The 22,773-nt window shown below is 41.5% G+C and overlaps 1 protein-coding gene across 1 annotated transcript in view; it reads left to right on the top strand.

The window, feature by feature from the left end:
* Positions 1-10,337, top strand: part of LOC135318436 (ankyrin repeat domain-containing protein 26-like) — a 37,080-nt gene extending 26,743 nt beyond the window's left edge. Inside the window, exons 15-19 of the mRNA XM_064485392.1 lie at positions 1,202-1,567; positions 2,148-2,338; positions 3,934-4,144; positions 8,852-8,897; positions 10,059-10,337. Coding sequence (XP_064341462.1) covers positions 1,202-1,567; positions 2,148-2,338; positions 3,934-4,144; positions 8,852-8,863 — 780 coding nt within the window. The 3' untranslated portion in view covers positions 8,864-8,897; positions 10,059-10,337. The remainder of the gene's footprint in view (positions 1-1,201; positions 1,568-2,147; positions 2,339-3,933; positions 4,145-8,851; positions 8,898-10,058) is intronic.
* Positions 10,338-22,773: the final 12,436 nt, after the last annotated feature.

Genomic DNA, 22,773 nt, shown 5'->3' with positions numbered 1-22,773 from the left:
TCCAAAGAGCATTTGCTTGGTTCCCAAATCTGTGTTTAGACAAGGCTCAGTGGAGCCAGCTCATTTCTTCTCCACTTGGCATCAAGCAGGCACTAGCATAATCTAAAGGCTTGTTCATGCACATGTCTGGAAGTTGGAGCTGGGTGTGGTTGAGGACATTCCCTGGGGTCATCAGCTGGGACTGTTGTGTGTACAAAGACTCAGTAGGTGGCCTGGGCTTCACAACGTGGTGGCTGTGTTCTAAGGGTGAGCATCCCTATGGAGTGAAAGTCAGAGGCCATTAACCTTAGAAACCACACAGCGGTGCCCCTGCATTCTGTCCCCTGGAAACCAGTTAACTGAGGCCAGTACATACTTCAGGGGAGGGAATTTTGCAGGGGAAGTGCCAAGGAATTTGTAGAGATGTTTTACAACCACCACCTCCGCCTGCCTAGTGTCAGCAAATAATCCTTCTATCTGAAGGAAAGCAGTTCTTCCCAAGTCAGTGTCACTGAAATTCCAGCAAGTTTTTTTGTTTGTTTTTGTTAAATATGTTCTCTTGTTTTGTGGAGAGCCACAAAGGATTACAAGAATTAAGGCTTTTTTGTGTGTTTAGAAAAATGTATCGGTCATCTTACTAAACCACTACACTAGGAGATGGATTTCTCCTTAACTCTGTGAATCATTCATTGCTCCTTGGCATGCAATTCAAACTAGCATAAAATATTTGTAGTTCAGAGAAAGGCTTATGGCCTTAGAATCCATATTTGTAAGATGTATTAATTGCAGTCTTTTTTTCAAAGTCTTGTTTTGGGAGGCATTTATTAATTCAGCCCTAAGTAACTCAATATGATCTCCCTAAACTTTAAAAATCATGAAGAGTTGAGACTTGGGGAAGGAAGGGCTAAGAGACTTTCTACTAAGAGGTGACTTGTAGTCATTTTATGTAGGAAAGACATGAAACAACTACAGAAAATAAGATTGTAAAATCAAGTACAAATGTATAACAAAGATGATGAGAATAAACAGTATATTTTTGTGACTCTTGGTGGTTTGAACTTTTTTTCTTGATTTTCTGAGTAATTTGTGTTTCTCCATTCCACAAGGTAGATATGCCACTTTATTGTAACTGAATTTATTTCAACCTTTGATGCTGGGTTAGAGTTAGGCTGTTCTCAGTCTGCTAACATCATTACCAAACAATTTTATCTTTTTCATGCAGAATGCTGATCTTCCAGCAAAAGAGGAGTCTACATCTTCAGTAGTTCTCCATCTGAGTGCAGAAACTCAGCTTCTTCTAAAGGAGTTGTTACCTGTGAAAGAGATGCAAAGGAAATGTGAAGCACTAGAGGAGGAGAAGAAGAAGTTGGAGGAAGAAGCAGTAAATCTGAGACGTCACCTCGAAATGAACCCAGTGGAACGCAGCCAAGTGGAGCATTACAAACGGGAGCCTGGAGAGCAAGCAAGACGGGATGCAGTAGAAGCACTGAAAGAGCTCAGGCGGGCTGTGCAGCACGGACAGGAAACTGAAGAACAAGCAAGACATGATGTAGTAGAGAAACTAAAAGAAATCAGCCAGTTTTTACAGGTGAGACACTGATCTGTAACGTGCTCTAACTCACTTTGCTGAGAATGACAGTTCTGATGTGTACATTTTATGTGTTTCCTCTACTTCCCATATAGCAGTTGGTTTTGTAGATTTCTGGAAGGAAGGCCGCATTTGTTACTCCCTTTAAATAATTCAGTTTCCATCATCACTATCACTAAATAGATCTTTCAGAACAATTCTCACTAGAGAATCATTTTTAAGACCAATTGGTGTAAGTCAAGACTACTAGGAGGAGAAGAATATATTGTGATGTAAATACTGTGCCACACTCGGGGATTGCTCTTAAGTTGTATTGTTCAACTTTTAAAATTTGAAATTGATCCTTTTATTCTTTGAACTATCACATTACATGAGTACTAATATAAGAGTGATTCAACTTTAATTTTGTAATTCAGATTTAATTCACTTGACATTGATGATAAGTAGTTTAACATTCAGCTTTTTTCTCACACTTAAAATTGCTCTCTGAGTCATTGACTCAAAACTAAAGGGAACAAATAGACTGTAATTAATCAGGTTATAATTATTTTTAAAGTTGTATCCTTTTAATTTGCTTTAGGCACAAGCAGGATTTCAAGAAAACGTGTTGACAGAGTATAAGCGTGCTTCAGTTAGTCAAACGGAACCCAGAGTTAAAGATCTGGAGCCTGAACTTAAAAGTGATTGTAATGAAAACAAATTGGAAAAATACAAACAACTATACCTGCAAGAGCTAGAAAATAGAAAGTCTTTGGCAAGTGAACTTACCTCGTAAGTCAAAACGTAGAATTATAGAAAATAACTCAGGTCATTAATTTGCCTCTAAGGCATAATTCTTACTGAGCCGGGTTCATGAGGTGAGCAGCAAGTGAAAACTAACTAGATAGTGTAATTTGGGGAAATGATGTTAGCAAATGAACTCCCCTTTAAAATGTCAGTCCAGGGCAGTTTGCATCTCCCTGCCTTTTGTTGCTTTTACACGACTTTATTTTTTATATTTGCATATATTTAACCTGATCTAGTCTTTAAGCTAGGGGTTTTGCAAACTTTGTAATTTAGACAGCCATATTATCACAAATTTCTAGCTGGAATTCCCATAAATAGAAATGTTAATGAGTTTAAAATTGACTGTGTTTTGGAAGAGCACAATGTAAACCGAAGGGGCCCCATGCTGGTGTTTGGTGAATTTACTTTCTTGATTGTGATATTTGGTGTCACCGCTCGTGGGCACCATGAGACGAAGTACTGTACCCTTCTAAGTTTGTCTCCGCTACATAAAGGCATGCTTGGGGAATAGGGGGAACTTCACATAGGGGTGAAGGGCAGCATAGTGGTTCACAAAGTGGCTAAGAAGAATATGGTGGCCTGCCCGAGGGGGTGTGTGGGAGACAGAAAGGGCGGGTCCCACCTCCGGTGCCTGAGTAGCAGTGTTACAAGCTACAGGTCTCCCCGCTCTCCAAAAGTAGAGCGTTCCTATGAAAGTTGTCGATGTAAAGCAAAGAGGCAGTTACCTTAGGACACATCTTGCTGGTGGATGCATGAAATAAATATGCATAAAGCACAGGCGCTCACGGACACAGTCCTAAGCCGTGGCGGCGTGATGCCGGGACACTGAGTGTGGTTCTGCGGAAGGAGCTCGGTGTGGCCCCTCTCGCTGCTCGGGGCGCTCGTTGCCCCTCTGATGGCTCGGGCTAACACAAACACCCAGCGCTATTCTGGCTTTTTGCTTTTTTCCCATAAAAGTGAAAATCCGCTTGAGAGTTTGTTTGATTATGGAAAACAGGTGCTGATACAGGCCTCTGGTAAAAGCGAAGTAACAAATTGAGCTTTGGGAAATTGGGGGACACTTGAAATTGCCCCTGGCGCTGTCGGAGTTCTTTCCCACCATCGACTGTGCCGCCTGGTGCCCCCCAGAGGTGGTGGCTCTAAACTGTTGCTCAGTGCCGCATACTTCCTTTCTCCCAGGTAATGAGTGAAATGTGTATATAAGGGGGGGTGAAAGCAAATGCTTGAAAATGGCTTTGAGGAATGGTTTATCTTTTATTTCTAAACTGGTTTACTGAGGGTGAGTATGTCTAGATGCAGCCGGTGCAGAAGGCAGTGGGGGTCCTCTGTGGGGGCGTCTCCATCTCTGACTCTCCCCACTTTGAAGTACTTGTTAGTTAAGCGCCCCCCCCAGGCACGTACGTCCTTCTTTAGGACAGTTTTAAACTGTAATTGTTTACAGTAGGTCTTCGCTGACGTATTTTTGGTGTTAAAACGCAGTTTAATGGGACAATCTGTTTACTATTATAGCAACTGTAAAAATACACATCACTTAGGAAGAAAATGAAATGAATGAAATCTGTGTTTTGCGATCCTCGCAGGGTTAATGAGAGGCTGGCCGAGGTGAGCACTAAGCTTCTGCTGGAGAGACAGCACAAGAGCTCTTTCCCTGGCTTTGTTCCTGCAAGGCCTGTTGGCGCACCACCTTCTGCTGCAGGTACTAGCGTGGAGGCCAAAAGGAGTCCTACTCGAAGAAGGCGCTTCAGGACTTTTTCCGACCCTTCAACTAACTTGAGCGTTCCCTTGTTCCGGGTTAGTTATATTATCTTTTTTTCCTTGGGTTTCAGATTTCTGATACAATTCTTGTTTTTAATTTGATGAAATTCTGAGTTGTTTATTTGACTGATGCACACTAAGTAGAAGCCATCGTTAATTGTGCTAATAAAGAAAGGAGACAAATTTTATAATTTTTTAAAGTCCCTGGACTTGTAGTTTTTAAGATATACCTGTCATTAAATTTATTCAATAGATGCAACTAAACTGACAAATGTTAAATTTCTTAAAAAGCTCCATTTTAAATTCTATTTTAGAAGTTAAGTATTAGTGCCAAATAACTAGAGATCCACTTTCCATCGATTGGCTTAGTTTCTGATTGATTTCGTTTTGGCATTGGTTGATAGTAATTTTCAAGTTTTGCTGCAGCCCAGTTTTTCTACCCCTAAGCACAAGTAAATGATTAGCATTGAGCTACTTAACCACATGCGGATGCTTTTTATTTAAAGGAATCCAAGATAAATTCTTTTTATGAATTCAATAAACTTGTAACACTAAAAATATTAAGTTCCGTTTTTAAGTTTAAAATTTTTATCATTTTCTTCTGTAAGAGTACATCCTTAACTGCTATTTTACTTCTAGTATTGTTATTTTAATTGTTATAAAATGTCTTACTGAGCAGTTGTAGAACATTTCTAAATACGTAGTCAAGGAAAGCAAATACTTCAATTTTTAACAAGAAGTTCACTTATGTCTCTGTCTTGCCCTCACCTGCAGGAATACCGAGGTGGCAACGATAGTGAGTCTTTAAATTACAACCAGTTTTCATTGTGTATCGTTGTTAAAATAGCCATTTAAAGCGGTACACGTTGGTTTATGGTTTGATGGTGTTTTCGTGATCTTCTTGATGCAGAGAAGGGTAACACGGGCCCTTGTTATGTGAGGTCTCAACCCATTTCTTCTCACTTGGCTTCGTGTCATAATAAATCAAAGAAGAATAAAGCTCAGGTTTCGTAGACAGTGTTGTGGGTAAATTGAGTCTAAGTGCTTCAGAGTCATGAAACCGGACTGCGTGGTGTTAAAAAAAAAAAATGCATGGCTAACACTTCCACCAGTGGCTAAGCATGATGCAAACTCGAAATGTTTTCATTACTTGTCACCAAAAAATCGACAGTGTGTCACTTTGCAGGATGATGGTGGAAGAGTGTGAGTGCAAAAGCAATGCAAGAGAAAGCTCCTGAGGACAGTTTTCTCCTTTAATGTTTTTTGGGGAAAGAGGTGTCTATGTTTTAGTACTTCTAGATACACTGGAAAATGATTTATTTTAACCTCAGTGTTGTAGTTCCGAGGTACACGTAGTTCTGTGGGGCCGTGGGGCCGAATCATGCTAGGTTTAGCAGGGAGGTTAACAAGTCCCGCTCTGTCCGGGTGCAGAGACACGTCTCCCTCAGCACTGCCGGGCGCCTCACAGGAGTTACTGTACATTTACTGCTTACAGAGTTCTTAGTCAGACTTAGAGAAAGAAGGTGACTTGTGGAATTGCTAGGGATGTAATTATTTCTGCTGGGAAAACATAAAGTAATGCTATGAGAGGTGTGAACATACTGTTTAAAATGACAGGAAGGGATGGGTTTTTGCATGGGGCTTAACAAAACAACAGACTTCCACAGCTTTTCAGCTATGGTCCTAGAAAGCAAAATGTTAAAAATGGCATTGCGGTTGAATTTAACATTCTCCTTTATGTGCAAGGTTTTAACATTTTGGACTGTTCCTACTGTGAAGTTCCAGCTTACTCAGCATTTTTTTCTAACTTGACAGAAGTGTTGCTCTAAGTCTGTGAGTTCAGTCGTGCTGGTTGTTGAAGCAAGTTTTTTCCAGTTCGTAACACTTGGGTTTATTGCCTCTCTTACCACTGAATGAAGTATAGCCTTGTCACGTGACATCGTTGTAGCGGTGACAGATGGACCCCGTATCTGTTTTGCCGATTTTTACCCTCAGATTTCACATTCTAGTTTATTTCTTTTGTGTTTTGTCCTACATGTCAGAAGCAATTTTACAATTTTACTCAATTGTGTTATTTAATTATATTACTATAAAATACAAAAAGTTAAAATTATCCTGAGCAGATACATCACTGTTAGATTTTCTTGCACATAGAATTTTTTTTCTGAGAACTGAAAACTTAAAAATGGATTCCAGACAGTATTATAACCTACAAAATTTCTCTGTTTTAAAGATTATTTTGTGTTCAAGAGTGTTTTAGTATTGGTGTGCCTAACGTGAAGCATGGCCACAATAGTTAATAAATGTCCTTCAGATCTATTTTAAATAGGAAGACTAAATTTTACACTCATTGATTTTGGACTTTTGGTGTATTACTGACACTTTCAAACATTTTCTAATGATTTATTTAAGTAACTTAAATTTCTCAAATGTCCATTCAGTTTAGCAGCCCTTTTTCTAAATGGGATTATAGCAGTGCACCAGAGCTAAAACGATTAACATTCCTAAGGCTTTAACTTTTGACATGACACAGCACTGCGTCTCAGCAGAATCTGGTCACGTTTCTTTTAAAAGTAGGCTTCCAAGGCAGGGCACATCCACTGTGAATTTTAATTCTAATCAAACTATCACAGTAGTTAAGCTCACTTGTCATAAGACAGAGGCAGAGTTCAGTAACCTTGTTTCTGCTATCAGCTCTCTGCCCTGTGGACTCCCTCCTGCCCTCATTTCATTTTGTCTGAATGGACAAATGAGGAAGCGTGCTATCTTTTGAAAGACAATCACTCAACTTCTTCCAGTTCTTTTTCTTTCATTCACTTTTTTTCTCTGTACTTAATTTTTTAGCTCCTTGATCAACAAATACTTTCTCATTTCCTTTCTCTGCAGCAAAATACATGCATTTAATAGTTACAAACTGACAAGTGTCATTTCCTTCATACATTAACCTATTTACAACAGGATAATGAATCAAAGCAGTTAAATGATTTTATTTCATTTGTGGAATTGTACTTATGTTTATTACATTTAAAATAAGAATGGTACCAAATTTTAACTGAAAAGTATCAATAATCTGAGAACATATTCACTTTGGAAATGAAGGTGTGTGTATACGTGTGTGGCCAGTGTGTTTTTATCAAATTGATCTCGGAAAGAGAGGGCAGCGTTATCTTTCAGCCTGTGACCTCAGTTTTGACCTCAATCCTGCAGTGTCCCCAGTGGGGCCTTCCATTTCTATGGGACATAGTCTGCAAACTGCCAGTTAGGAGAGAATGCTCCTAATTAAAAACCATTAGAATTAAAACTTGCTGATACATTGTCTTCCTGTGTATAATTTTCTCACCTTTCTGTGTTTTTGTTAAATGGAAAAGTTTAAGTAAAGCTGCAGGTTCCTTCTCCTTATTAATGTTGGACTTCAGACCACTTCCACCATCTGTACATGGGGGTCCTCACCTAGAAATAAACATAAAGGTCCCAGAAATACCTATTTAGGAAAATAGCTTTGCAGAGGAAAAGATAGTAATCTTACATTCAGCTCATGTGAAAATGTGATCTACATTTTGCATAGTGTTTATTAACGGTTATATGAATTTATTTCAGTAAAGTCTTCTCCCTTCATCTGTTAGGCATTTTTCACTTCACAGGACCCACCTGGCACTGTTGCCACGTTGTTGATGGCAGAAGGCCTCTGTAGAATGCTCTTGTCAGACAGTGTTACGGAAAACAGTCTCTGAAAATACTGGCAAATGGTAGCCCCAAATTTTGTCTTTGCACCTAACATTTACAAAGGCCTCGGCTCTCGTGTCGCTGTTACCACCGCAGTGTTTATTATGTCTGGTGGACTAGTTTAGACCCTGTTTATTGAGCGGGTGACTTTTATAAGAAAGGTTTTTAAAAGAACACTGTAGGTGGGGACTTTTGCAGTTTGAAATGTCCCCACACATTTCATAATTAAATACCTAACTAATTAAGTCAAGTTTCAAAAAGTTGGCCCTAATTTCTAGAATGGAAACAAAGTTACATTTAAAGAATTACATATTGTTTTCCGTATTTCTAACTCTAGGAATTTGTGAATCAGAATCCAACTTTTGTAACTGTCGCTAGTCTCTCCTTTTCTTTTCTTCAAGCCGATTTTCTGATATAAATATTTTAGTCATATACAGAGAGCAAAATACATTTGCTTAACTTGTTTGCCAGTAGAATTTTCACTTGACATTATAACAGAACACTTTTCTTCATTTTATGCATCTGCAATTCTGTGCTAAAAACTTTAGCAAGAACAGACCTTAAAATTAAAAGTGCAGGAATGGAAATCTCATTTTAAGGAAAAATCCATTAAGGTTAAAAAAACCTAAACTTTTATAAAGGGCAGTTTTTCTGAGAACTGCAGAGTAATGCATTCAGTGTAGAACATGACTTGAATTGTTTAAACTCTTTGTGCTAATAAGATCGGGCATCGCCCTCTGAGATTTTGTGTATCTGACAGGGCAGTGTTTATTGTGCTTTCCATCAGGGGATTGTAAATAGCCTTTCATATATATGTTCTGTATTATCTAAAATCAAAGTAAGTTAGAATTTATTTTATTTTAGTCCTGTGATTATTTTTTCTATTTAAGCAATCCTCAAGTAAGGTCAAGTCTCTAAAAGTATTTATTTAAAGGCCACATTTCATAAGCTAGCTGTCATTCCTATGATAGTGTTTCATATTTAACTTACACATTAAAAATAATATTTGACTTATTTCAGATGCGGAAGTAGTTGGAGAATAATACAGATAAAGAATTAAAAGAAGGTATGTTGCCAACATTTCTGAATTAAATTTAGACATTGATTTCCGAAATACACTGTAAACAGTAAATGGCATCTCTTTCTATTGTTTGAATAACAGATACTATGTTAAATTTTTTTGTTACACATATCTAATGAAAAATGTGAAAGCATAATTTCATTTATAATGATAAGTGTACTTATTCCTCATTTATTCATCATGATCCATAGCTTTAAAAAAAATCTCAGGAAGTCTGTGTTCTCTATTTCTGGCTGTGCCCTTCCTCTTCTGCTGTCCCCATGGCCCTGTCACCTGCACACGGACCTGTTCTCAGAAAGCATGGAGGTCATCAGCTTCTCGAGTTTGGTAGTGACTGAGGCCAAAAACCCAGACTCAAGCAATCACAGTTCATGTACCTGTCCCCTGGTGGATGACAATTAATTTCCTGTCATTCACTTTGTCAGGGGTTAACATTTTGCCCTCAGGAAAAATTCCAAATTCCTTAGCTTGGAAGAAAAACACCCACATCGATCTGGCTCTTGCCAAAGGCTTCAGCCATATCTCTTTACTCCCCTGCTCTGCCCCTGTGCTCCAGTGGCTGGTCAGACTGCGTCCGGCTCCGCGGGCGCCCCACCTGCCTCTGCTCTGTGTGTTTGCTTCTTGCCTCTCCCGCCCACACTTTCTACTCCTCCTTCGGGTATCTGCTTACACGTCACGGCCACCAAAGAGGGGACAGTATTGACACAAAGCTGGACGTCCCTTCTGAGTGTTCCAACTGTGCCCTCTTTTATACCTGTCATGGCATTTATGTCTCTGTACCGAAATTGCCGGTTTATCTAGTTTTCCAGTTTACGGTACATGATTTTTCAGGGTGGGCTTTGTCATCTTCATCTTGTGATTCCAGTGCTTGTCACAGTGACTTAGTACATGGTTGCCGAGTAAATGAATGAAGAATGAGAAAACCGGGGGCTCTGATCCTTAGCCACAGGAGCAGTTAATTCAACATGCAGCCGTGGGCAAAGTCTAGAGTAGTAATCTTGTATTTTGTGTTGTAATCGTGTGTAGGTATTTTTCGTTCTTCTTAAAACTTAGAAGAGTCTCAGCTTTTCTTAAAAAATAAACTGACATTTAGTTACCTATGAAGTATTTTAAGTAAAGAATCTAATTCTTTCATTTTCTTTCCAGCTACTACTGAACTTGGATCTAAGTCCTAGAGACTCTCTCACAGCCTTGATGGACGAATCAAGTCTAAGTCCAGATCTGGTTTCGAAAGCACGTGAAGAATATGTGGAGATTTTGAAGAATAATTATATGATGTGCAAGATAAATAGTAAACATTTACCTGCTGGGCTGTTTGCTTAACATTTTATTTACTTTCCATTATGTAAGATACTGACCCTGTTTATTAAGGGAAAATACTCTTGCATTCTATGGGCATGATTAAAATTGATGTAGTATTTTAAATCACGTTTCTCTGCATCTCATTGACTTGTAAGCAGATTTTGGGAATAAAACCCAGCACTCGGGAGTATTATATACTCAAACTGAGCCCAGATGCCAGCTGTTTAAACAGCACCCAGCCACCCACCAAACTTGTCGATATTGAGCCGTGTTGATTGATAGCTTTTTTGAATTTTCCAGCGTTAATCACTGTCTATAGACCTAAAGATTTAGACGGACAGGGCTTGGATCTGCTGTGGCTGTTGCAGTGTTCTGATGGATCACAACAATCGTTACAGTGCCATCAAGCTTTCTATATGTTACCTTAAACACTGATTCACAGATGTTTCCTCATGGAGAAACGAAATCTGCCTCAGGCTTTTCATTTTCTCTATTTATTTACTTTTTGGAAACAGTCTTAAAATTAGAGACAAGTTCTGAGCACCAGACTCAAACGGACATTGTCACAAACATGCCATCTCTCCCATACATTCTCCTAAGGCTTTATCTATCTTCCCTAAATGTCACTTGTTCTACCATAAGTGCCCTTTCTCTCCCCTCTCACCAAGAAGTCATTTGTTTTTCAGAAAATGCCTTTCTCCTTTTCCTGTCACTTATTAAATTGCATATAAGCCCCCACTTCTAGCCACCTCTTCAAATCCCATTGCTTTGTGAACTCCTGCATGTATTCATACATAATTTTTTTCTGACAGTAATCAGCTTTAGTCAATTTAATTTGCAGGTTCCCAATCACTGAATGTAAGATGGTAAAGGAAATACTCTCCTTCTCAACAATTTCCAGGAGCTAAATTTTTAATAACTCCTACTTAGATCCTTTATTCCCTTTTCTGTCTTTTCAGTGTGCTTACTTGGCAAAACTCCCAACTGCACAACAGACTGATTGTCACTCTTCCCCCTTATATCCCCCCAGGCATCTAAGTGCTGCTGAAGAAAGTCACGCACTGCTCAGCGATCCTACTACTTTTATTTAGTTAACTTGCACCTTCTTCCTTCTCAGTGACGATTTCAAATTTCCCTCTCTGTAAACATCTCCCTCTGTTTCTTCCCTCTCAGATGAACCAGACAGTCTTATTTCTGACGACAAACTTCCTGATGGATTTGCCTGCTTCCCCACCAGCAGTCTGTCCCCACCCATGCTGGTGTGTCTTCCCTTCCTCTATTCCCACGGAGCGAGTCAGTGATGACTCCCACGTCTAAACCAAAGTGACACCTTTCCGGCCCTTGTCTAACTGAACTTCTCATTCCTCCGGGCATTCCATGTAGCTGACCTCTGTAACTGACCGCTGCCTGCAGCTTCCTCTTTAGTCTTCAGCTGAAGAGGATGTTGAAGGTGAGGGCTGCAGCCTTCTTGGTGAGTTCACTCAGTTTACCCTGGCTGTCTCCCAAGGAAGTACACGTGTTATTCAATTTTTATTTTTCTCCTGTTAGTCTGCCTCATGTCAGGTTAATTCTTAGACCAGCCAGATGAGTCTAGAAGGGTGGAGGGCCGCTCCCCGCCCCCACCCCTGCTCAAGCCTGAGCACAGGTGGCTGTGCTCATTCTCAGCTGGCGAGGGCGCTGCCGCGCCTGCAGGGAAGAGGTCGATGGCAAACTCTGCTATTCCTACAGCACTAGCCAGTGAGCTGAAGCTCACCTGAACGTTCTCCAGGCTGAGCTGGGGTCACTGCTCCCGGCAGCAGAAGACTGCCTTTGTGAAAGGAAAACAAAAACGGAGTCTGCATTGCTCGAGAGGGCTCACGAAGGAGGTGAGAGTTACGCACGTCTCAGCCCACAGAGAACCCGGCCCTGTGAGCATTTATTGCCCTAATGAAGTCATCCGGAACACCTGCCAGAAACTTCAGCTTCCCTCCTGCTCTGCTCTCTCAAGACGGCCCTACAGTCCTGAGAAGCTCTGCCCCCTTCCCATCCCCACACCGTCTCATACCTCAGGTCTCAGTGCACCACCACTGTTTTATTTTCCTCTCTGTTTTCTCTTTGGCTTTTTTAGTTATTTGCCTTTTTAGTGATGTATATAGTCAGTCAAGATGTGTCTGTTTTTGGTGTACAGAAATGGAATTGACCTTAATCTACTAACAAAGAATGTCAAACAGTTTGCGTTAAATGTTCATGTTTACTTGTATTAACCAAAGTTTTGCAGCTGAGCTGTACTCTGCTCAGGACTAAAATGCTGTTGAATTGTTTCATTAGTGCTGTGCATACGCTCTGATGGGAAAGCTTTTGATGTCCTAACAGAAATACATTATGATCTATTTTTCTATGGAGTTGTTTCTATTATCACCTTTTATTTTCACTTTTATTTAACAGCAGTACCTCTTTTCCTTTTAATCCAATTTTATATGCTGCTAAATATATTTTAAGTATAGTGTGTTTGCAAACCTTGGTAGCCATGATGAGAACTTTATCATGTGTAGTAGGAAAAGCTATGAAAATAGGTAGATTGTAAACAGAAAATATTATGTTGTAACTGTATGAATTTTTAACTGCTGTAGACTGGATTTTGGAAAAGAATGTAAAATTTATTCGCTCAGAATTATTAACTTGTAAATTCTGGAAGTTCAATTTTTATGTGGATGGTATGACACTTGAAAATACTGTCTTGGGGTTTTTCCCTGAAAATACCCAGATGTGGCACCAGTGGCAGCAGGGGCACCAGAGGCAGCAGGGACAGCAGAGGCACCAGAGGCGGGGGAGAGAGGAGGAGGAGGAGGACCCTGAGCAGCAGCGGCGGCAAGAAGGGGGGCGGCAGCTCAGCAGGAGGAGAAGACCCGGTAGGTATTCACGCTCCGCGGGGCTGAGCCAGACGCGTCTTCTTACACACAGGTTGCCACTTCCCGGGCTTGAGAGTGAGCGTGGTGTCGGCGGAGGGAGATGGCCTGGGAGCGCATTATTTCATATTTATGTTAGTTGTGTGGGTCCAGACTGAAGATATAAAATCCATAATTTAGTACAGGTTGTGGATAAAAAATAGTGAAAAATCCTGAGCTAAAGGGTCACACTCAGAGAATGCCATCAATGTACCACTGTCTGCTGGAGGTGGAGACCCACGGGAGGGTCCACTGGGGTCAGCGCTGGGTGCCAGGGGTGTTTCAGCATCTTGTCTATGTCCCAGGTTATGAAATGCAGAGCACTGATGATGTCCAATAGGGAGATGACCAAGTACCAGAACCTGCAAATAGAGAATTGAGGTTTCATATTGCCTTTCAACACTGAAAACCTGAGCCAAGTACAGTATTTTTTTCAAGTTTTGGCTACATATTCAGAAAGATATGAGCCTTATACTTTTTGCTTATCTAAAAATAAGGCAGGATTTCATAGGATTTGCAACTGGGTTAAGACAAACTTTAGGGACATTAAAAGTGGTGTCTAGGTTACTTATGTTTTCATGGGAAAATGTTAAGTGTATACAGACTTTCACATTAAATTTTTTCCTGGAACATGTACTTGGAATAATAAGCAATTATATTCTGATCTCAATACCATGTACTATTTATAGGTAGAGCTCTGGGAATTTAAAAAATCATAACAAAATCCCAACAGATATTCATTTTGTATGACATTGGGGTTGTAACATGTGAATGATTGCATAGAAGAAAGAAACCCTCCAGCAAACTTTCCTGAAATTGTGTGGGTGATGGAACAGAAAACATAATAAATATAGAAAAAAAGTGAAAATACAGCTTTTAAAATATATTTAGGGGAGATGAAGTTTAATCATATAAAAGCTTCTGGAAGAGTGTGTGTGTGTGTGTGATATATATAATTGTATTAAGAAAGCACATTTGTGAGAAGTAGGATTACAGGTACTTGTAAAAAATGTGGTTTAGTAGTGTTTAGGAGCATGGATTCAAAAATAAGACTGATCCGGGTCCAAGTCCTGTCCCCTGGAAACCTGGTTAAATTCTGTGGCTGAGCAAAGTTACACAGCTCCTGGGGGTACTCTTTTCACTGTATTTGATATGAGTGGCTCTTGGTAGAATAGTGTGCTGTGACAGTCATGGTACACCTAGCACTTAAGAACGTTATGAGGATTATATAAGAAATGAGTATAAAGTACCAGACTTATGCTCAGTAATTTCTCACAAATGATTATATTATTGTTTATTTTTGCCTATTTTTCTTGCAGAACTTCTAAAAAATGTCATACATTATTTTTGTAAAGAAAAATAAAAACAAAATAGACCTACAAAAGTATCGGGCGTGGAAGTTTACTTTTATAATACATAGGGCAGGGTAGGGATACATTTCTATTACAAAAAGCTAAAATTTTCCCCCCAAATTTTTCCTACACTGATTTTTTCCCATTATTTCATCAGAAAATGCAAGTGAGGGTAAGGTTGATTGGGCCTATCAGCACTATCTATATGAGGTTTATGTTGAAGGTAAAAATCAGTACATTGCTTATTTGTAATCATACAGTATGGAGTAGGTCTATGTAAATTGAACATTAAATTAAGAAATATTTATTCCAGTCATATCTCTTCTGTTATACTGAAACCATAATTAACTATAGCCATAATTATTGCATCCCATTTGAAAAAAATTAATTCCAGCCATAACTAACGCTTTGTATTTGAAAAGAAATGACATTTTGGAAGATGGTAAATTTAGGGCAGCTACACATTCTTTGCTGCCCCTCCCACTGAGAAGTGAAGGTTACTTCCCCTACCTTGAAACTGGGCTAAATTTAGTGACTTGTTTGACCAAGAGAAATGTAGGAGAAATCACTTTCTGGGACTTCCAAGGCTATGGCATAAAGGACCCTGCAGTTTCTGCCCCAGCCTTTTAGAATACTCGCTTTGGGAGAAGTTGGCTGCTGTGTAAGAAATCTGACTACCTTGGGACCACTGCACCATGATGAAACCCGTGGTGACCACATGGACAGGCTGTATGTAGAAAAAGGGAAGGTGTGTAGGCAGCCCAGCTATGTCAGCCATCCTTAGGTGTCAGACACAGCAAATGAACCACCTTAATAGACGTATGAGCTCAGGTGATGTGACAGAGAGAGAACTGAAGAATCTAACCAACAGCCAGAGTGAAATCTAGACATATGGCTCCAGTAGAGGAGTTCCAGCTATCTCCAGCCAGTCAAGCCATCCAAGGTGAGGCCCCGTACCTCTTAAAGAAACGCACCACCCCCATTGTATTCTGCCCAATTCCTGACCCACAAATGATGACTGCAACGGAAGGTATTGTTTTATGCCTCTTAAGTTTTAGGGAGGTTTGATACACAGAAATAGATAACCAGAATCGAACCCGTATTTATAAATCAGAGGCACTTCAAGTAGATTTACTACTAGTCTATGTAACTGTCCTTCTTTTCCATGAATCACACACTCCTAAACCAGTCATTTACCAAAACTGAGCCGAATGTATAGTCACAAAAACTTGCTACATGGGTGATCACAACATAAGCAGCAAACTAATGAAAAGATCCAACATATTTTTTTCAAAGTATCAGCCGTTGCCACGTGTTCTTACCAAAGCAAACTCATGAGCTATCCTTCCATCTGGAGGCAGTTTTGCACCAAAACCTGCAGCTGGGAACATTCTATCACCGTCACAATCTTGAACGGTCTCCCCCACTGCTGTCAGCGCCGCACCGCAGGTGTGCAGTTTTGACAAGGATTCGTGTAGTGGAGAGAAGGGGGCTGGGCAGGTTGCCTGATGACAGAAAAAATACTTGAAACATAAGTGATCAAGCTAAAGATGTAATTTTTGGACATTTTTCTTGGTGTCTATTTCAGATTGAAGTACTAAAAATTATTTGTTTCTGCCTACATTCATAGTATGTTAAATAGTTTCTTTTGGATAGAGATTGACATAGTGGTATGTATTACATTAGACCAGACATGTAGAAAGTTTCTCAAATATATGCTAAGCATATGCAGCTTTTTCTCAAACATTTCTTCTCATTGTCAATGCCGTAGGCTATTCTTGAGTTTCAGTCTCAGAAGAAGGGGAAGAGTACTTTTGTTAATCTTGTTTTATTGTAATCTTTATTTTTTTTGCCTATAGTCGAAGGCCCCAACTGATTTAATGGGCTTCAGTTATTCTGAAGCCTTCTTAAAGTTGTATCACAAATAGAAATTTATTAAATACTATGCCATATCTTAATTTAATCACTTAAAAAGAGAAGAGCATAATGATTTTGAAATTCATGCTAGTTAATTAGCAAGATCTGAAAAAAGTATTCAGTTTCTAACTAGATATTAAGCTAGGAGCCCAAAGCCTCAAAGTCAAGTCTTGCCATTTCCAGGATGACAACTATAAAAGCCTGTAGTAAACCCCACCACAGTGGTTACTGGGAAGACAAAATAAGATTATGTATGAGGAAGTGATTAAAAATTATGGAGCACCATAGAAATGCAAAGTTTAGCTACTAATGCTATGATTGTGTGGGTCATCCACAAGGCTCTGAATTTTCAGTATGCTCTGTTGTGGGATATTGCATTTGAATAAAGGTGAATTTGAGAGAGAAAGTAATACATGTGCTACCACTTAAACACACTGAGGTTCACATTCACTTGCCCTAATTACCAGCACAAAGGCAGCCTCAAAGTCCACTTAGTTTCTGAAGTGAAGGTGGAAATTAAATGGGACTTGTCATAGCTCATAAAGCGCAATTCTGCATTAAAATATTGCCTGAAGAAGGAAAGCCTCAAGGCATAGTTCTTTTCTGACAGGGAAAAAATAGTAATAAGGCCTTGAGATCCAAAGGAAAACAAAATGAAGGAAAGATCTCCCTTTGGTTTATAATGCATATAATTGTACCCAGAACATTTTTGGTTTAAAAATAATTCATTGCGTAAATGCATATATATTTCCAAAGCGTTACCAGCATTCAAGGGCTGTTTCCACATGACAGAATTTCTAAAATATGCATCCTTTGACCAAGATGAGCCTTAATGTTCCCCTCAGCTGGACTAACCTTTAGAAAGATTTCTCCTGACTCCAGGCCCTTGACCTCTTATTTCTCAGAGTATAGACTTTAGGAAACTTGGAATTGCACATTGTTTCTCTGCTCCTTTGAGATGCAGATCTTCTGTAATCCTGGAGTGTCTTTCTTGGGGCCCTGGGAGCTGGCCCTCTGACGTGTAACCATCACGGAAGGGAGCCCCTGGTCTCTGGGAGAGCTGGGGCCTAACAGCAGCAAGAGGGACTTAGTAACCGCAGCAGCCTGATCACCCAGGCCAGCTCCCCACCATCAGCCCTCAGCGCTTTCCCGCTAGTTCACCACAGCACTTAAAAACCCTCTCACCGTTTGTTCTGGAAGAGCGGAATTCAATTTCTCTCTTCTGCTGCAATAGCTTCAATCTCTATTGCAAAAGTCCTGAGTCAGGTCTTCCTTAGCCGTTCATCTGGTGCAGTTTTCCTTTGACCCTTCTTTCTAAGATAGGGATTTTGCTTCTTGGTTAAAAGCCCACTGGAGACAGAGCTAAACATTACCACTACTTGGCTAAGTGGTTATTTGACACAACTCTCAAATATAAGAACTGTTACCCAATGGTGGCAATATGCAACTAACCCTATTTCTCTAAGAAAACCACAATTTACAAAGTTAAGATAAAAATTCCACTAATACCCCACGTATCTAAACATCTTAGCCTATCATGTGTAGCAGAGCTCAGTCCTACCTGTTCAAAGATGTTCTTTCCAGCATCTTCGTCCTGCCCAATCTCTTCACTATTCCACTAGTGATATCTTCCTTTCCATCCCTACCTCTCAGTTTGCCATTCTGTCCTGAGATTCACTTTCTCCTCCTCCAGCTTGGGTCTTCTCACATGCATTAGACAACCTTTCTTATTTATTCCAGCTCTTGTTGTCTTTCCTCACCTCCTCTCATGTGCTTGTGTTGTGCACCACGAAATTCAGCAGTTCTTTGAATCTGGGACCTGTTTGTACCACATCTGTTTCAGGAGCAGTGCATATGAGAAATGAACTTGTAGTAGGTTGGTAACACTGGGTTGTCAGCGAATAACAATAAGAATTACGAAAGTATGAAATCTAACATGAACTTACTTCAGATCTCACTTAATCTCTTTAATAAACCTATGACATGGGTACTTTTATTACACCCATTTCTCAGATTAAATAACTTTCAGATTAAATAACTTGCCTGAATCATATAGTAATAATGGGTCAAACTAGAATAGAAATCTAGGCAGACTTCATGGGCCTTACTCTTAGCTATAACTCTTTTCTTACGGATTTTGTAATATTTTAAACCCTGAATACTATCAAACACGTCTGATTTTGTTTTAGAGGTACACTATGCCTTAATTTAAAAATTCACACTTGAATAGGCTCATTTTTAAAAGTTTTATTGAGATATAATTCATATAACATAATTAACCCATTTAAAATGTATAATTCAACAATTTTAAGTATATTTACAGATATGTACAATGATCAATACAATTTTAGAAGATTTTCATTACCTCAAAAAGTGTACCTATTTACTATCATTCCTTATCACTCCATCCAGCCCAGCACTAAACAATGGCTAATCTACTTTTTGTCTCTATCAATTTGCCTATTTTGGACATTTCATTTACAATAGAATCCCATTATATGTGATGTACTGTGACTATCTTTCACTTAGCAGAGTGATTTCGAGGTTCATCTGTGTTGTAACGTGTCAAACTTCATATTTCACTCCTGTTTATTGCTGTATAGTATTCCATTATATGAATATACCTCATTTTAAAATCCATTTATCAGTTGATGGACATTTGGGGTGTTTCCAAATTTTGGCTATTATGCTGCTATAAACATTCATGTACAAATTTTTGTGTGGACATATGTTTTCATCTCTCTTGCATATGTGTCTAGTGGAATTGCTGGGTCATATGGTAACTCTATGTTCAACAACTTTAAAAACTGCCAAAGAGTTTTCCAAAGTGGCTGCAGCATTCTACATCCTCAGCAGCAGTATAAGAGGGTTCCAGTTTCTCCATATGCTTGTCAACACTTGTGACCTGACTTTTGGATTATAATTATCATAATAGGTGTGAAATAGTATCTTATTATGGTTTTAATTTGTGTTTCCTGTTATATAAGTATGCCAAGTACCTTTTCTTGTACTTATTGGTCAGTTGTATATCTTCTTTGAATAAATGGAATATCATTTTAATTGGGTTATTTGTCTTTTTTGAGTTATAAGATTTCATTACACATTCTAGATAAAAGTCCATTATGACATACTCGATCTGCTAATATTTTATCCCATTCTGGGATTTCTCTTTTCACTTTATTAACTACATTCTGTGGCACACAAAAAAGTCTGAATTTTGATGGAGTTCAATTTACTTATTATTTGCTCTTGTTGCTTGTGTGTTTGGTGTCATATCTAAGAATCAACTGTGAAATCCAATGTCGTGAAGGTACATCCCTATGTTTTCTTCTAATAGTTCTATACTTTTAACACTTACATTTAGATTTTGGATCTATTTCATATTAACTTTGCATACGATGTTATCTAAGGATCTAACCTCATCGTTTTGCATGTGGCCACCCACCTGTCCCAGTGCCATTTTTGAATAGACCCTCCTCTGACTGAATTGTCTTGTAATCTTCTCAAAATCAGTTAACCTTAGATGCATGGGTTTATTTCTATTTCAGTGATCTACGTATCTATCTTTATGCCAGCCCCACACTGTCTTGATTACTGTTGCTTTGTAGGAAGTTCAGAAAATGAGGAATATGAATCTTCTTACTTTGTTCTTCCAAATCTGCTTTGGTTGTTCTGTGTCCTTTTAAATTCCAGACAAATTTGGGGGTCAGTTATTCATTTCTTCAAAAAAGGCCTTTCAGATTTTGACAGAGTTTAAAGTAAATATTGCCATCTTAACAATGTTGAATTTTCTCAACATGCTTTCCACTTATTTAGATCTTTAATTTCTTTCTAAAATTTATCAGAATCTAATTTTAGGGTATACGTTTTGCACTGACTTTGTTAAATTTATTCCTAAGTACTATTCCTTTTGATACTATTGTATGGAATTGTTTTCCTAATTTCATTTCACAAGAGATGTCTCTTGCCTGAGTATTCGTAAAACTATCACACATAAGTCTTTGAAAGATTTTGCTTAGGAAGCATTATTTTAGCTGTCTTTTTATGTTTTGAAAGCAGACAACAGCAGGATTTCAAGAAACCCAGATAGGAATACTATAGAATACTATAACAAGGCATGCCTGCCAAATGTCACAAGTCAGTTTTTGGCTGAGACCACTGTAATAAAGACAGGTTTCCAAGAGAAAAACAAGCAGAAGTTTATTAACATGTACACCTCATGTATATATGGGAGATACCCAAGGAAAAATGAGTAATTCAAAGAGACAATTTAGAATTGCAGCTTATATAGCGTCTTCAACAAAGAACAAATTTGTGGAGAAATGACAGGACAGCAGAAAGAAGGTTCAGGCCTCCAGGGGTTGAAATAAAGGTTGTTTAGTAAAGTTTCTTATGCAGATTCCTCTGGCTCCAAAACTCAGAAGGATAGAAGGAAAATTATTTGTCCTCCCCTGTAGAGCCCAGGAGGATGGAGGAAAAATCTTTTTCCCCTTATGGGAAAATGGGGGTGTCTAATGGTGTGATTAACTTTTGTCCTTTTTGGTAGAAATGGGAGAAGGAATGGCTGTGAAAATGTATGTCCTACTTTTAAGCAAATAAGGGAAGGTGGCAGCTTTTCTTTTATCCTCAGCTCAGAGTTCTTATGCCCAAATCATACATCTGGGAGTGGCACACTCTGCTACACTTCAGTTCAAAAGCTGACTCTATGAAATAAGCCACAAAGCAAATTAACAGGAGAATAGATTCACAACTTTATTATTTTTAATATTGCATACACAAGGAATTTCACAGGAAAAAAAGAAAAGTACCTCCCCAAAAGGGGTGAGATTTGAGAGCTTATATACAACCTTAATAGGGGAAGGGAATGGGGGGATGCGGGAATTCTAGGGGAGAATAAAACGTTTTTTTGAAAGATAAAGGGGCCCTTTCTAAAGCCTTTTTGTTTATTTTGCTTTCTTTAACTTTGCTGCAGAAGCTTAATTGTTTCCATTTGGGCCGCGGCTCGGGCGGGGCTCCAGGGTGGTTAAAAGCTGCCTGGTGGCTGCAAGCAGAAAGGCTCAAGCAGAAGCCCTGACACCCCGGAAACGCAGAGGCGCCCCTCAAGCGCCCCGGAGCACCCGAGGCTCCAGTCCTGCTCGAGGATGATCCTTTGGAAGAGATACTTGCCCTGCCCACCCTGGGGTCAGCAGGCTGAGAGGTCACTCAGATGGTTGCCCACCTGGAGGATGCCTTCCACCGGCTCGCCTAGGCGGTCGCTCCGGGGAGCCGCGGGAGGGGGCGGGGCCGGGCGGCTCCCGCAGAGCCGCGGGGAGGGGGCGGGGAAGGGCAGCTCCCGCAGAACCGCGGGGAGGGAGCGAGGCCGGGCGGCTCCCGCAGGACCGCGGGGAGGGGGCGGGGACGGGCGCTGCCGCAGGACCGCGTGAGGGGGCGGGGCCGGGAGGCTCCAGCAGGACAGCGGGGAGGGAGCGAGGCCGGGCGGTTCCCGCAGGACCGCGGGGAGGGAGCGGGGACGGGCGCTGCCGCAGGGCCGTGAGGAGGGGGCGAGGCCGGGCGGCTCCCGCAGGACCGCGGGGAGGGAGCGGGGACGGGCGCTGCCGCAGGACCGCTGGGAGGGGGCGGGGCCGGGCGGCTCCCGCAGAGCCGCGGGGACGGGCGGCTGCAGCAGGACCGCGGGGAGGGGGCGAGCCCGGGCGGCTCCCGCAGGACAGCGGGGAGGGAGCGAGGCCGGGCGGCTCCCGCGGGCAGGGGTCGGGGACGGGCGGTCGCTCCGGGAAGTCGCGGGGAGGGGGCTGTGACGGCGGAACGCTCCGGGAAGCCGTGGGGAGGGGGCGGCGGGGCGGGCGGCTGCCGCAGGGCCGCGGGGAGGGGGCGGGGACGGGCGGCCGCTCCGGGAAGCCGCGGGGAGGGGGCGGGGCGCAGGGGCTGCCGCAGGGCCGCGGGGAGGGGGCGGGGCCGGGCGGCTCCAGCAGGACCGTGGGGAGGGGGCAAGGCCGGCCGGCTCCCGCAGAGCCGCGGGGACGGGCGGCTGCAGCAGGACCGCGGGGAGGGGGCGAGCCCGGGCGGCTCCTGCAGGACAGCGGGGAGGGAGCGAGGCCGGGCGGCTCCCGCGGGGAGGGGGCGGGGACGGGCCGCCGCTCCGGGAAGCCGCGGGGAGGGGGCTGTGACGGCGGAACGCTCCGGGAAGCCGTGGGGAGGGGGCGGCGGGGCGGGCGGCTGCCGCAGGGCCGCGGGGAGGGGGTGGGGCCGGGCGGCCGCTCCGGGAAGCCGCGGGAGGGGCCGGGGCCTGGAGAGACGGTAGGGGCGGCGGCTCCGGAGAAGCCCGAGCTCACCGTGGCTCTCATGGCTCGGCCGCGGGAACGGGCGACG

This window comes from Camelus dromedarius, chromosome 4, assembly GCF_036321535.1.
Source record: "Camelus dromedarius isolate mCamDro1 chromosome 4, mCamDro1.pat, whole genome shotgun sequence".
Taxonomy (NCBI): Eukaryota; Metazoa; Chordata; class Mammalia; order Artiodactyla; family Camelidae; genus Camelus; species Camelus dromedarius.
Note: the sequence above shows the minus strand (reverse complement) of the source record. Positions and strands in the feature narration are given on the sequence as shown.